This window comes from Protopterus annectens, chromosome 16.part0 (assembly GCF_019279795.1).
Source record: "Protopterus annectens isolate FY-2018-M chromosome 16.part0, PAN1.0, whole genome shotgun sequence".
Classification (NCBI taxonomy): domain Eukaryota; kingdom Metazoa; phylum Chordata; order Ceratodontiformes; family Protopteridae; genus Protopterus; species Protopterus annectens.
In genome coordinates, this window is record NC_056750.1 from 767,140,365 (window position 1) to 767,156,638 (window position 16,274).

General features: G+C 34.3%; 1 protein-coding gene across 1 annotated transcript in view; it reads left to right on the forward strand.

Moving 5' to 3' along the window:
* Nucleotides 1-16,274, forward strand: part of LOC122790836 (glutamate receptor ionotropic, NMDA 1-like) — a 1,095,578-nt gene that overhangs the window by 866,610 nt on the left and 212,694 nt on the right. The window contains exon 5 of the mRNA XM_044058475.1: nt 11,620-11,741. Within this exon, the coding sequence (XP_043914410.1) occupies nt 11,620-11,741 (122 nt within the window). The remainder of the gene's footprint in view (nt 1-11,619; nt 11,742-16,274) is intronic.

A 16,274-nucleotide genomic window follows, 5' to 3' on the forward strand; every position in this document is an offset into this window, starting at 1 on the left:
GTGCAATTTTAGGGTTACTCTGTATTCATCACTATAATGTGACATTGTACACTGCACTTGGATGTTAGAAGCACAGCATTATAAAATCCTGTTCTCAATTCCTTCACATATGTCTCGGGTATACTCTTTGTATTGGATGAAGGTCAGAACCCCGTGGTTCTCCTCTAGTCACCTCCCTAATTCCCAGCACTGCTCACCTCACCGCAACCCATTGTATTCTGCCATTCAGCCATGTAGCTAACCATTTCCTATGTACTGTTTTAACTTCAACCCCTTCACTTTTCCCTATCTGCTCCCTATGTGGGAAGGAGTCAAAGACCTTGATGTAGTCCAGGCAGACTGTCTATTGACATTCCCTTTTTAAGTCAACCACTAACCCAATCATAAAACTCAATCAGGTTAGACTAATAACTTGATAGACAAGCTGCAAAAGGCGCACTGCTGAAATATATATCTGTAGGCACGTGAAAATGTCTGACTGTTATACATCATGAACATTTCCATGTGAAACCTGCCACCATTACCTCTCTTCTGCAACACAAAACAGCGATAAGATGGTAGGTAAGCCTCTACGTAGCTCTAGCTAAATCCGGCCATTTTTGTATACTGAAGACTTTAGTGAGGTAGAGAAATGTGTGTTGCCAAAACTATCTAAACAGGATTGTTTGAAAATGATTTTCTAAGTCAGTATTCTTTCTGGCAGTGACCACTATTGAGAAGTAATAGAAATAACAGATGTTCCATGAGCAAAAAAGCTTGTAGTTCTGAACCTTACAATTCCCTGAATAGACCATCACTCCACAGTAATGCCTACATGGTCAGGTATTTTTGTTATATTGTACAGATTGAGGAGAAAATGGTAGAAGATGGACAGAGTTTGTATGCAGATTAAGAGTAACTATATTGACTAATCCTCAGGAACTGTAATAAAAAAAAAAAGGCACTCCAGTGGCATAGAGGGATAAAGTCCTGACCATGCATCAATCGACCGGGGTTTGATTAGTGGCTCAGGTGAGTAATAAGAGTGGCAGGGGGATGGACCTGTGGTGACTAATGGAACTGCAGAGAAGGATGTGTGTTTCCCTCCAGACTGGAGGGGTGTCAATGGTACTCCCTTAAAGGAGAGCTGCTTCAATGAGGAGAGTGCACCTTAAACAAGATTAATGGGTGTGGAAGGGGCAGAGCATATAACAGCCCCCCTCAGGACAGATGTAGAGACTGCCAAGCTCCCAAGACACCTTTAGGCTCATAGCTTCATACTAGGCTATCTGCCCTAGGGCATTTATAAGCCTAGCCAGAGTGTGTTTGGCTTTTGCCACCCTTTTAGATTAGTAGACTGTGCCTTTGAATAGTAGGTCACAAAAGATAGCCCTTTTAAGGTTAGTTTACTGTGCTTCTGTCTAGCAGGGACACAGAAGAGATCCCTGGGGTAAACCTATGATCTCCCATCCACTCGTCAAGATTTCTCTTGAAGAGGGTCAGTGAGAGGCTCTGCCTAACTAGGACTGGGATTTTGTTCCAGAGTGAGGGGAGCCTCTGGAATATGAATCTGTCCCTCCAGCATGTCCTATTTATTTCTGTGCTGAGGTTTAAGTCCCTGGAGCGTGTAGCTCTAAAGGATTTGGATTTCTTGAGGTGGAGCATGTCCATTAATTCTGGGATGGACATGGCTTTATACGTCAGGCACAGATTGCCTCTGAGTAGGCAGCAAGCAATTGAGTAGAGCTGGAGTTTCTTTAGCCGAACTGCACAGGGCATCTGTTCGAGTCCCTTGATCTTCTTGGTGAGGTACTTTTGGGGTCTTTCCAGTTGCTGCAGGTGTCGGGTAAGGTACATCCCAAATGGGGCATTGTATTCAATTATGGGCCTGATGAGTAGAGGGGCACAATGACCTCTCTTGATCTAGATGTGAAACCTTTCGTGATAAGGTGGGCTATATAGAAGGTATTTCTAAACAATTTGGCGATGTGATTGCCAAAGGAGAGATTACTATCTACTTGGGTCCCCAAGTCACTATTTACTTCTTCCGTAATTAATGGATTTCCATCTACTTGTCCTGTCAGTTGTTTGTTTAGTTTGGTGCTTGTATCCTGTTGGGTATTACACTTGCTAATTTTTGGTGCGATTAATACTGTATACTGCCACAAAAATGAGTTGGCAAATATCTGAAACAATCTCACGAAGTCAACTGCCTGTGAAGTAACATTTTAATTTCCACTTTATGAGCAAGGAAAAAGTCTGCCCCCTCTTATCCCAAAACCTTTTTGTAGTCTTTTTTTCCAATCCACCTGCTGACCATCAAGCCATCCTAATTGTACAAAGACTCATTTGTTACCTGGCAGTGAGAAATCACCCTTATAGTTCCACTAGAATGACACCTGTATGGGGGGGGGGGGGAGTTATCTGGACATAGATGCTTGTGCTCAAGGGCAGCCCAGCATACTGTCTACAATGTTGCACAGGTGTCAGAAATCATGCTGAACAGTTCTCATACTGGGCTTCCATTTAAATAATAAAAAAAAAAAACTACATTAACATAATAAAAATAAATTAATTTGGCCTAGTGAATCAAGGTAATCATCTGAAACCTTCCTAGCAGTTTTTCTATCTTACCAGAATTAAACATCACTGGCCGTCTTCTAAACCCAGTTTTCATAGCATATCACATATTCTAGTTTTTTACACTCAGAACTAGCAGCTGCAGGGGGCGTGGCCAAGGATGAACACAGGATAGCAGCAGATTTCTTCAGCTCCACCAATTTCATTACACTGACAGGAATTAATTACTTAAAAAATTAATTTTTGAAGTAATTTTCTTTCTAAATATGTTTGTTTTATATACTTCTTGAACTATATCTAAAAAAGAAAGGACATTTTAACAATATTCTTGTCAGAAATCACTTTGGAAATTTTCCTGTCAGTTTATCAGTCTGAAATGAGTTCCAGTAACACAAATTCTCAAGACTCCAGCATCAAGAAAGAACTTCAGTCTCTGATAACTATAATCCAGCAACTTACTGCTAAGATGGATAAAATGGATACTAAAATAGATACCTTCATAGAAAAAACTACAAAACAAATAGACTTGTTACATATAGACCTGCAACAACAGAAGATCCAGATGACAGGCATAGAAGAAGCTGTGAATGACATGGAAAATAGAATCCAAGAAGAGGAAATCAACATTGAGTTTCTGCTGAAACAAAATACACATTTACAAACAAAGCTGGATGACCTGGAAAATAGATCTAGGCGCAATAACATTAGGATTTTTGGACTGCCAGAAAATATTGAAGGTAACAATATTACTTCTTTTTTAACAACCTGGCTCCCTAAAACTTTAGACTTACCAGAAACATTCTCTTTTGGTATCGAAAGAGCACATAGATCTATAGCTAATACTAACTCTAACAAAAACTATCCTAGATCAGTTATAGTTAGATTTCTATCATCTTTTGATAAAGAGATGGTTCTTAAATCTGCTTGGGCTAAAGCTCCTGTTAAGATTAATGAGACAACTGTGCGTTTTGACAATGACTATTCTTCCTTGGTAATAGCTAAAAGAAAAGTTTTTCTGCCACTAATAAGGGAGCTTAAAAAAACACAGTTTAAAACATACCTTCTGTTTCCTGCCAAGCTAAAAATCTTCCTTCCTGATGGTCCTAAAAGTTTCTATGACTTAGACTCTGCTTTACTGTTTATCAAAAAAAATAAGATTTTGGATAAAATAGAGGAAATGGAATGGGCTAGTCCTTCATTAAAGAGACTGGCAACTGAAACTTCGTGGAAGACTTCAGAGAAGAAGAGACTAAAAAACAAATGATTTGTTCTATGTTTGTTTTTCTTTTTTTTCTCTCATCATTTTACTTCATTGTTAATCTTTTTAAATATAGTTCCTGCATTTCCAGAAAGCCACAAATATTCTGAAAAAGATTTAATCAAAGTTATTCTCTGTGTGCAAAGAAATGTTTTGTTTCATAACCAGTCAAAATGTCTGAGGAACTAATAACAAGCTATTATTCAATTTGTTTCTCTTTCTGAAAAAGAGAAGTAAGGTCAGTAATTTGATACATTTTTTTCTCTTTTTTTTCTCCTTTTCTTTGTTTAAACAATGACATTCTATTTAGATTATGTAGTGGGTAAAGGGTGGGGGAGGGCAGGGAGAGAAGAGTAATGAAAATATGATTAATAGAATAATAACATATTTATTCCTTTTAAAAAGTTTATATGTTCTTCAAATGCTATTCCTAATTATACTTTCTTGATTATACTGCTTATGCTTGTTTGTAAATAATTTGTCATGCTTTAACTAATAATAATTAGAACTAAATAATAGTAAATAATATGTTTTATTTTTAACTCTATTAATATAAACAGTAAGTAATATTCCATTGTATATACATCTTATAGCTTTCTCTTACATTTTTTTTTATTTCTGCTTTACACTCTTTTATTTTCTACTCTCTTTTTCTTTTCTTTATTCTTTCTCTTTATTTTTTTCATATTAATATATAGAAATGCTTTTGATCATATAGATACAGTAAATAATAAGATTTGCATAAAAATTGAGTTGGGACATAAATATTGAGTTTTATTACTTATTAATAACTTTGGGCTTAATTTCACTTACATAGAGGCTGTAATAACCTGTAAAATACATCGCGAAGGTTTTGTCATGTTTAGATGCATTTACACTGCTAAATGAATGTTTGTCACTAGTTTTTAACAAGTTTCCCGCCAAAATGTTAAGGGAGACAATCTGGGATGTGGGCTACCTCATGAACAGTGTCCTCGAGTTGTTTCAAAAGCTTCAACTCTCAGAATTCTCACAGAGAAGCTGAAAGCAGTCAGTTTGACCTTTGACCCAGATATCACACTGACACATCACAGGTTCAGGAAGAACACTCTACCAGGAAGTAGAATTGATGCAAATGTGACTATGTGAAGGAAAATGAACTCTTTAACATCTAAATGCGAGTTATTTTATATAATTACTAAAATATCTATGTTATAATTCATAAAATATGTCAGTTATAATGATTTTAAATGATGCAGTTTCTTGTAGTAAGTAAATGTCTTATTTTAGAAGGCATAGAAAATGAAACATTTATTCAAGTGTTTTTGAAAATCTACTTGACTGCAGCATACTAATCTGTGTTAAAAACTTATGTTCCAAACATATACATTACTATAACTCATTTAATTCATCTGATTGACAAGCATAAGTAACTTTATATCTCTATTCTGGAAGAAATTGTCATGTGATATATTTTAAAGCAGTAGTATAGACATACAAAATACAGATGGCTTTTTTTACAATAATGCAAGTGTTTCTGAGAATTTGCATAACTATGCAGTATGATTTAAACCAATTTCTATAAATATAATATTTTATTCTATTGACAATAATGAGTATGAGTAAAATGCTCATATACAAGCAATTCAAGGTTTTTTTCTGGAAGCTGTTGACTGCATTTACATCACAGAAAATAGATGAATCTTAATATATGTAATGTCTGAACCATATTAGCCAAAGTTTTTGATTTAAATGAATGTTAGAACTTATTTTTACATACTTTGAATAAATTAATATGTAAATATGCCTTCCTTTTTTTTTCTCTCTCTCTCTTTCTTTCACTCTCTCTCCCTCTTTTACGTCTTTTATTTCTCTCTCTCCTCTTGGTTCCTAATATCAAGATTATTTGAATGCTATTTGAATACAAGTGTATTATATTACATAGATGTATATAGTATGAATAGTTTAAAAAAAAAAAGTTTATTTTAGTTTATATGATGCTGTTTTATCAAATATGTAGTCTTGTCTTGCTAGATAATTGAATTGAAAGCTGTTAATTTAAGTTAAATATAACCAGTATTAAATTGATAAGGTGGTAGCTGAGGTACTGCTGCTTAGGGTAGGGGGTTAACTTGAGTGGTAAATACTACTCTAAGTTGGAGTTTTTAACTCCAGGCTGGATGCAAGGTTTAATCCTTACATTATTTTCACTTGTTCATTGTTATATGTATATAGTTTTGACATCCACAATATATTTTGTACACTCATTGTCACTACAAACAAAATTGAATCCTATACAAAATCCCATAAGAGATTCAATAAATACAGCTATATTTAAAGGTACACCTAAAGGAGGAGATGTAACATTACTTATGTTGTTACTTGTTATTTTGATCATAAGATTCTTAAGTTTTAAAAATGCCAAATGACATCTTTAAAAGGAATTTCTTTAAATATTAATGGATTGAATAATCCGTGTCAAAGGGCAAGCCTAATAAGATACATTAATTTACATAAGGCCAACTTAGTCTTCCTGCAAGAAACCCATCTCTTGAAAAAAGATATTGATAAACTAGCCACAAACAAATATACAGTATTGGTTAGTTCAGAGCACACTCAGAAAAAAAGAGGAGTGGCTATTTTATGGAATAAAAGTATGCCCATTCCTAAAACCATTAAGTCTTATCAGGATGACAAAGGAATGTTTTGTATGGTTACAATACAAATTAATGGGAAGACTTACACTTTAATTAATGTATATTGGATACCTGGAATTGGTATTAATACAGTGAAACATCATCTTGATAAGATCATATCATTCTCTATAGGAGATATTATTTTAGCTGGTGACTTTAATTGTATACTACATGAAAGTGATACTACCACTATAGGAAAAAGAAGAATTACATCTAATGCAAAACATTTAAATGATTTTGCTAATTCTTATCATTTGAATGATATTAATAATCAGATAGATTCAAAATCATTACCATACACCTTTTTTCTAACCGATACAAAACTTATTCAAAAATAGATAGGGTCTTTATTTCTAACCAGATGGTAACAGATTTAATTAATTCCAAAATCATTTCATGTCCTATATCTGATCATAATTCAATTGTTTTTGAATTTATGATAAAAAATACTCATAATGTTCAGATCAAAAGGATACCAGCATACTTAACTCAACTAAAAGACTATAAAGAATATATACTTTCAGAAGTAAAACATTTTTAGACATAAATAATACTCCTGAAGTCTCCATTGTCTATGTTTGGGATGCCTTAAAATCATATCTATATGGACAAAGTATCAGATGGTATAATAATAAAAGGAAATCTTGGGATAAGGAATTGTTAGATATTCAAAGTAAATTAGACTCTTATAAACATAATAATAAAGAAAATATTATGGACAAGAAAGTTATTGAAGAAATAAACAAACTAAATAAGAAATACAAAGAAATTTTAACTCATAAAGTTAAAATAACTTTAGAGAATACAAGTTTTTGTCTTATTCAATAAGCCCCAAATACTTACATAGACTTAAAAATAAAACAAAAAGGTTGAATAAACAAAACCATATCAAAGAAATCTTTTCTCTAAGGAAAAAGAAGAATGTTTCTAGTATACCAGAAATACTAGATGAATTTAGAAATCACTTTCACAAAATTAACCATAATAACATTAACATGGAACCTAAAGATAAAATAAAGGAGTTTATAACCACAAACATGAATAAATAGCTTAATAAACAACAGATTAAACTATTGGACAAAAGTATTTCATATACAGAGGCTATTACACAAATAAATAAGCTTAAATCAAACAAAGCACCGGGTAATGATGGTATTATACCAGAGATATATAAAATTCTTTCTAAAAGTACATATTCATTAATACATAAGGTTTTTATTTTGGCCCAAACTGAGTTAATAACCCCCCCATCTTGGCAATATACATTTATTTCACCAATTTTAAAACCTAATAAAGATCCAACTAGATGTACTTCATATCGGCCCATCTCATTACTTAATGTTGATTATAAAATATTTATGAGTATTTTTGCTGATAGATTGAAGACAATCATCCCCGGCATTATAGATATAGATCAGACAGGCTTCATTGTAAATAGAAATACTTTTGATAATATAAGAAGAACTTTAACATTAATTGATTTTGCAAATAGGAAAAAGAAAGATTTAACACTTATTAGTCTTGATACAAGTTCAGCATTTGATTCAGTAAGTTGGGACTATCTGTTTACCTTACTGAAGTGCACAAACTTCTCAGATGCATTTGTAAATCTAATTGAGCATTTATACAAAGGAACATTGGCTTATATTAAGGTAGGAACATATGTTTCACAAAAAATACCCATTTTTAAAGGTAGAAAACAAGGATGTCCACTTTCTCCACTATTATTCACTTTAGTAATGGAGCCTTGGGCTAATTTGATCAGAAACAGTACTGACATAGAGGGTTTTGAAATAGATGAAAATACAACATCCAAAATTCAACTTTTTGCAGATGATGTTCTAATTACATCAGCAGGATCTAATTCTTCTATGCAGTCTCTATTTGATAAAATGATGATTTTTAAAAGTATTTCTGGTTTAATATTCAATGAAGAAAAAACTAAAATACTACCTATATATACACGAAAAAATATTCTCATTAGTGATTTTACTAAATATGTACCCAATTCAGGTCAGATAACTTATTTAGGTATAATACTATCTAAAGATATTAAATCTATTATATATAATAATTATAATACCTGTTTTCTTAATATACAAAATCTTTTTAATACCTGGAATAATATGTTTTTTACTATGGAGAGAGACTTACAATTATTAAAATGATAAAATTCCCCAAGATTTTATACTTAATACAATCAATAATACTTCCACCTACAAAAATAATTATCAAGAAACTGAATACACTAATGTTAAATTTCCTATGGGCACCTAATAGACCTAGGATTGCATTAAAGAAACATACTAATAGCTGGTCTCAAGGGGGTATTTCTTTTCCAGACTTTAATTTATATACTATCTCTTCTATTGTAAAAGTTATTACTTTATTAATAGATCAGTCATATGTCGCAAAATGGAAAGATTATTGGGAGCTAATTAGTATGCACTTCATGAAAATCTCCTTAACACATAAAAATATGATTGTAAATAACTCCATGTTATGGTTACTAAAGGAATTTTGTACTTCACCTATTACACCTAAACATATGGTTTGTTACCCATTAAATATTATTATTAGCTATTGTAACTTTGTATTCATGCACCCCAAGTATAGGGAATGGAATTTTATTATATTCCCTATAATGTATACTCAGGGTATGCTTTTGTCATCTACTTCTGAAGGAACTCATTTAGCTATAGATAATGATCTAAAGTACTGGTATCAGTTGATATCTGATAATAAAGTTAAAAATCTAGATTTCTTAAAACAAGAATTTGATCTAAGAGAAACTTGCTGGTTAGAAGTTCATACCTTTAGACAACATCTCATTGATAAAATAGATCTAATGTCTATAACAGTTAAAGAATCTATTCCAACACTGATTGATTACTTGATATTAAATTTACAACATAAAGTTTTTGATAAAGGTAAATTTTCATACATACATAAAATTATCAGACAAGAAACTTTTTACAGTGTAGATTCATTCTGGAATTATTTCACTTCTATTAATGGGGACCCACCAAATCAACAAGATAAACAATATATATTGAAATCTGCCTATAGAACTACGTCTTCCATTGTCTGGAGACTTTATACATGGAAATTTTTACATAGATCTTTTTATACACCTTTGATGATGAATAAAATAAATAATAAAGATAATCTATGTAAGAGATGTAATGCAGAAATTAATGCTGACTGGGCTCATATGTTTTATGACTGCATAAAATTGAAAGAATACTGGAAGTCAATTAATGAATTTTTGTAGGCTCTTTTTACAGATAATTTCATTATTTCTAAATCTCTTATATTATTCAACACACCTGTACCTCAAAGTGTTAAAAAGGTTAAGCTTCCCTTGTTATGGTCTATTCTAGCAGTGGCTAGGAAAATAATAACCAGAAATTGGATTTCAGATACACCTCTTTCGTTCAATGAATTTAAAAATGTTATGAATATAGTGTGCCATATGGAAATAAACACAATTAGGTCAAGAACAACTAGAAAAACATCTTATTATATTGTATGGGATAATTTACAAAATTTGTTAAAAAAAATCCTAATTTAAATAGCATGGTATTTTAGTTTAATTAATTGATCTGATTGTAGTGGATGTCTTTGTAAATACTTTAGTTGTTTTGTTGAATGTTATAATCATATCTATTTTTAATTACTTGTATAATGTATAAAATTGTTATGATATTTCTCTTGTATGTTAAAACAATAAACCTGTTTTGAAAAAAAAAAAAGAAGTAGCAGCTGCAGAGCCGGCTTCCATAGGTCTACATACTGGTATCTCTCCATAGGTCTACTACATACTGGTATCTCTCTCCTTTAATTTCTCCAAGTCTTTTGGGTTTCTAATACCAAGATAGGAATGGACCCCATTCCTAAGTCAAAGTATGATTAAAGTTGATGAAATTAATATTGTTTCAATATTTGACGTCAGCCAGAAGTGCTCTTCGCAGCAGCCGCTGTGTGCCTAGTAATGATTTCTGTTGCAATTCGTACAGGGTTACATGTATCAGTTGCTGCTGTTGTCGTTTGTCTTTTTCCCAGTAAGGGGTCGCCACAGCGGAACTCTGGTCCACTGATTGGCAGTAGATTTTTTTTAAGATACATGGAGGTGCCAGCTCAATGCCCAATCTTCAACGAAGGCACGCCCATTTACGCACACATGTCTTTCGAACGCTACCCAACCACGGGGAGGATATGCAGACTCCACACAGAAGGCACTCCAAGCCAAGCCGAGAATCGAACGGGAGAACCTCTTGCTGTGAGGTGGTAATGCTACCACCGTACCACCGCGGCACTACATTTCTAAATACGACTGGTATCCTGTGTATTGGAGTCAATATCACAAATAACTCAGCACTGACATTCTAGTAAACTCTGTTGCTGCACTGCTTGTTTCAATTTATTTACAATGCCTTATTATTGGGTTTAAATTAATATTAATCTATGTTAAAATAGGATGCACACTCACAAAATGGCATTGTTACTTTCAAACAATGAGACCCATGGAACAATGTCAAATCAGTATGGCATTAGTATGAAATCAACAAGTCGGTATTTGTTGTCAATGTACTTTTGCAATGCTTTATTGATACTTCTCAGCACCTGGGTATACTGTTATCAATGTTTTCACAATGCTGCCTAATTCAGACACTATTAGATATTGTCCTTTTGTAATCTAGGGTTATAAACATATATGTTGTATTACAAGATATAATAGTAGCACATGGCTTTTTATCAAACTGCTCACTTGCAAGTAATTTAATGTGCAGGTCTTCAATTTATTTCCTTTTGTAAATAATTTATTATTTAATACTGTCTTTGCATATTGGTACTTTGGAAATACATGAAGACCTTTAATAAGTGTATATGGTTTCTTTTAATGATCTTGTCTAAATTCAAGAGTAGCCATATGCAAATCTTTGCTACTTTGGCTCCAAAAATGTAGTCATCAATGATTACTTCACAGTGGTAATTTAACACTCAGAAGAACTGACTATAATATTTAAAATGATAGCTCAAAAATCATTAGATCCTGTTTTTGAACTCCTATATTATTTTAAACTATTAAGCTGTATTTTGATATCTGTGTTTTTTCCTTTACAGTGAGGATGATGCGGCCACAGTCTACAGAGCAGCAGCAATGTTAAATATGACAGGACGTGGCTACGTGTGGCTTGTGGGGGAACGTGAGATCTCTGGCAATGCCCTACGATATGCACCTGATGGTACACATAACTTTAACTTAAAATGACAGCATAGTGTGTATAAAAAGGTTTTGATATATTTAATACGCCCTATCAGTGAGGTTACAATTTTGCTTATCAGATGCTGTTCCTCCTCAGTAAGTGGACTTCAGCGCTTACATTTTAAAAGAAGTGGAAGCTAGCAAGGTTTGTAAAAAAGTAATAATTTCAGTAGGCTCTTAATTAAGGAGACATAACTGGAGTGCACTTCTGTCACACCGAAGAATAAGGAAGATAGGGCAATACTACCCCCCTGGGATCTAACAAGGCAGGAATATTTTGTGAATGTTTCCTTCAGATCACACATAAATGTGCTTCAGCATACACAGTTTGTTCCAGCAGAGTTGTTTCAGACCATTAGTTTAAAGAGGAACCTACACAAAGCATTGCAGTAAAGTATCAACATTCATACCATCCTCAGTGGTCTTTATATTACAGAACTGAAATACAAAGCCATCATGAAAGTCACAGCAGAATGCTTAAATCTCAGATAAAAGGCCAATAGTCAAGACAATTGTCAGTAATATATTATGAATTAATGGATAAAGCCACAGTCAAAAGTATGTGCTATTAATATACTGCTGATGCAATTATTTCATCAGCGGTATCAAATGTAATATTAGAGAAATCAACCATTTACCATATGTATTCCCTGTAAACCATGAGGATTATATGACTAAATTCCAGGATATAAAAACCAATGAAAATTACAATCCTTATAAGAGATTGCAACTGCCCAAATACTAACTGTGTGACCATTTAATGAATGGGATTTATTTATATTATAGAACATCAAATAAATGTCCCCAAATATTAGCTTTGTAAATCCAGTTATGGATAGCAATATCTTAATCATAATGACTGATCTTGTATCTTATAGCTCTCTGACCTCTAATTACATTTTGTTATTAACACACATGGCACTATCATTTTAACCTAAGAGTAAAATCACATTCATTTATAAATAAATCCTCCATCCTAAACTTTACAAATGAAAAATATGATGCAATAAATGAACCTGCAAATGGCTTAGCTATGCTGCTGGAAGGTTTGTGTCAAACAAATAACTACTGTCAAATCATGGTCTGAAACTAAATACCAAAAAATGCATTATCGTATCCTATGGGAATTCATCTACCTCAGGTAACTACAACATCGACAATACACCTCTAAGAGCTGACCCAGTTGTTCAGAATTTGGGAACTTACGTGAGCAGTGACTTAACCTTTGACCTTTATTGCACAGCTTATAAAAAAGGGATTGTGTTAGATAAAGGGATGTTATTGTCCCTCTTAACTCAGCCTTCATTAGGCCCATTATTAAATGTAATGTGCCTTTGGCATGTATCTGTCCAGACGCATGCAAGAACTGTAACACTCACAGATATTCCTTACTAAAAGGATACAAGGTGTAAACGTGTCCTACATGGACTGATTCAAAGCCCTGTCACTATATTCAGTATTCTATAGACTGCCAAGAAGTGACCTGTGTCTGGCATAAAAGGCATCCTCTGACCCATTACTGATGGATTTACTACATATGAAGTCAAATGGCATCAGAAATACCTGGTCTAGGGATCTAAACCTCTTCCTCAACATCAAGAGACTGGTTTGGAGGTACAGATATATTTCACAGAGGATATTGCTGCTGTGGAACAGACTTCACATCCACATAAACAAAGTTTATCCCTGTCCATCTTCAAGGATAACTTAGATCTATGGATGGAAAACAGAAAATTACCTCAGTACTGCCCCCTGTACTACTAATGGACAGATGCAGCTCCTAAACTCTTTATCCATGCATGGGTCCCTTAAAAATTATCTATGGTATGATCCCAGTTATTCTCATGGGGTGTAATATGTAATTATCAACCATGGGATGGACAAGTTCAATCTATAGCCAAATGGGATAGGTTAATTCAAGTACCAAAAGGGAAACTGGCTAGGCTTAGAATAGCCCACAAAGGCAGCTACCCTAATGCTTACCTATAAAAAAGTCTTTCGGCTTTTCCCGGTTAGGGGTTGCCACAGCGGAACTCCCGTCTGCTTTTGATTGGCAGTGGATTTTTACAGTGCAGAGTTGTCAGTCCAACATTCAAAGAAGGCACGCCCATTCATGCACTCACCTACCTGCATGTTTAACATCACTCGACCATGGGGAGGACATGCAGACTCCACACAGAAGGCGTTTCAGATAAGAATCAAACGGGAGAACCTCTTGCTGTGAGGCAACAACGCTAACCGCTGCACCACCGTGGCCTGCCCTAATACTTACCTATGAACCTACATATATGAAAACAGAGTAGGATACTATCCTTATTGGCTAAAGTAAGTCTGCTCGGGATACTACGTTAGTTTTATATTATAAACTTTTGCATAAATAAAGCTGTACTAGTTATGTACAAATATGTGAGCAAATTATGGTGGAATCACAAAATAAACAAGAATAGAAAAGGAACAGTATTATTTAGGTTCAAATATTACCAAAGCCATTTTAAAAAGTACAGAAATGATTTACATTTCTTACCAAATTGTCCAGATTGAATTCTTAATTTAAAAATGTGATAGCAATAAGGTATTCTTTAATTATTACAGAATACTGAAAGCAAAACTTGTGATTATAACATGCTATCAATAAACTATAAGGTATTTTCCCAATCCTCACAGGCCATGGCAAATGTACTTGCAGAAAAAACTTTGTGCAGGCTACTCAACAAGCAAATAATATGTAAGAGTGCTAGATGGAAACAAGGAGATATCCCTTGTATAACTTCAGAAATAACTGCTGCCATCGGTAAAATGAAAAACTCAGCTTCCATGGGACCATGGTATAAAACCTGGTAATTCCTACAGAGAAAGAAGAAAAGGCTAGCAACCTAATTTCAGTCATATTAAACCAAATGTTAGTATGTGAACATGTCTGTCCTGTAGCAACAGATTGTAGTATTGCCACTTCCCAAAGCAGGTGGTTATGTTAGACAACGGTTTTACACTTATTAACCAGATCAATTGTAAAATCATGTAGACAATTATAATGGAGTTTTTCCAAAATCACACAGGGGCCTACTTCTGTTAGATCAGTCACAGTATGGGTTTGTTTAATAGACATCTTTCCTTTTTGAACCTTTTAACATTCTTAGAAAAAGTAACAGCAGCACTGGATGACGAATGACAGCTCATACTGCTCATACCGATGATGTGACAAACGTAGAGGACACTATTTACCATAAGGATATAAATGGCACATTAAAAGCATTGCATGTCAATAATTTCATTATACAATGCAGGAAATATGGGTTAAAAAAAGACAAGTTAGGGGGTGGTTGTCTTCATAGAGGAGTACTAGGCTAAAGACTCCTAGGGATTTCTTAAGACGAGCCATGCATCTCATATCTCTGACAAGTTCTGGTATCCCTGATTAGTGTAAGCAGGTGCCTGGGAGATGAAACATTTACAGGCTGCCTTTGTCCATTACAGACATAGGTGCCAAACCAAGGATGAATTTCCTGTTCGCCATCCAACTGTCCAAGTTACAGTTGAATTGGCTTAGGGAGGAACTCTGCTTCACATGGATGGGGAGCCTGTTCCAGAGAAGGGTTAGACTCTGGGATACATACCTGTCTCTCCAGCAGGTCATGTTTATATTACAGGCAAGGTTTAATTCTTTACAATGGGTAATTCTGGTGCTGTTTGTTTTGTGGATATGCAAGACATCCATCAGGGTGGGATCCAACAATGCCTTGTACGCTAGGCATCTCCCAACAGCTTGCAGTAGATAGAATACAGTAATCGGGCTTTGAAGTGGTCTGCACTATACATGTTACTTATGCCCTGTATTCCTTTACTGAGGAACCTCTGTGGACATTCCAGTTGTTGGATGTGCCTGGTTAGGTGGTTACCAAATAGAGTATTGTGCTCCATGATTGGTCTGATGAATGCTGAATATAATGCATCAAGGAGCACCTTGGACTTAGATGCCATACCTTTGTTTATAAGTTACACAACACAGAATGATTTTCTCACTACTGTAGACACATGATGGTCCAAGGCTAGATTGCTATCTATGCATGTCCCCAAGTCGCTGACTACTGGGTCAGCTCTTAGGGGGTGCATTGGTGATATGATAGCTACCAGTATGGATGACTTCCTGAAAGATACTATTATGTATTTATTGGCATTTAGTTTCACTTCATGGCTCTGACACAAGTTGTCTTTGTCAGCCCTTTCTGGAGAACATTAGTGTCAGTAGGGTATTCTATGACTGCCCCTAGTTTGTAATCATTTGCAAATCTGGTCAGCCAGAGGCCCTTGACATTGGCCTTGACTTCAGAGAAGTAAATGATAAAAAAGGAATGGTTCCTGGACCAATCCCAGAGAGGCTTAATTTGTGAATGGCCTCTTTGCACAAGTGGATTGCTGAATTCTAACTTCATGGGATCTGTCTGTGAGCTACCTGGCTATGTACTGGGTGACAAAATTAAGATTTTAGGTATAAACCCTTATAAAACATATGCCT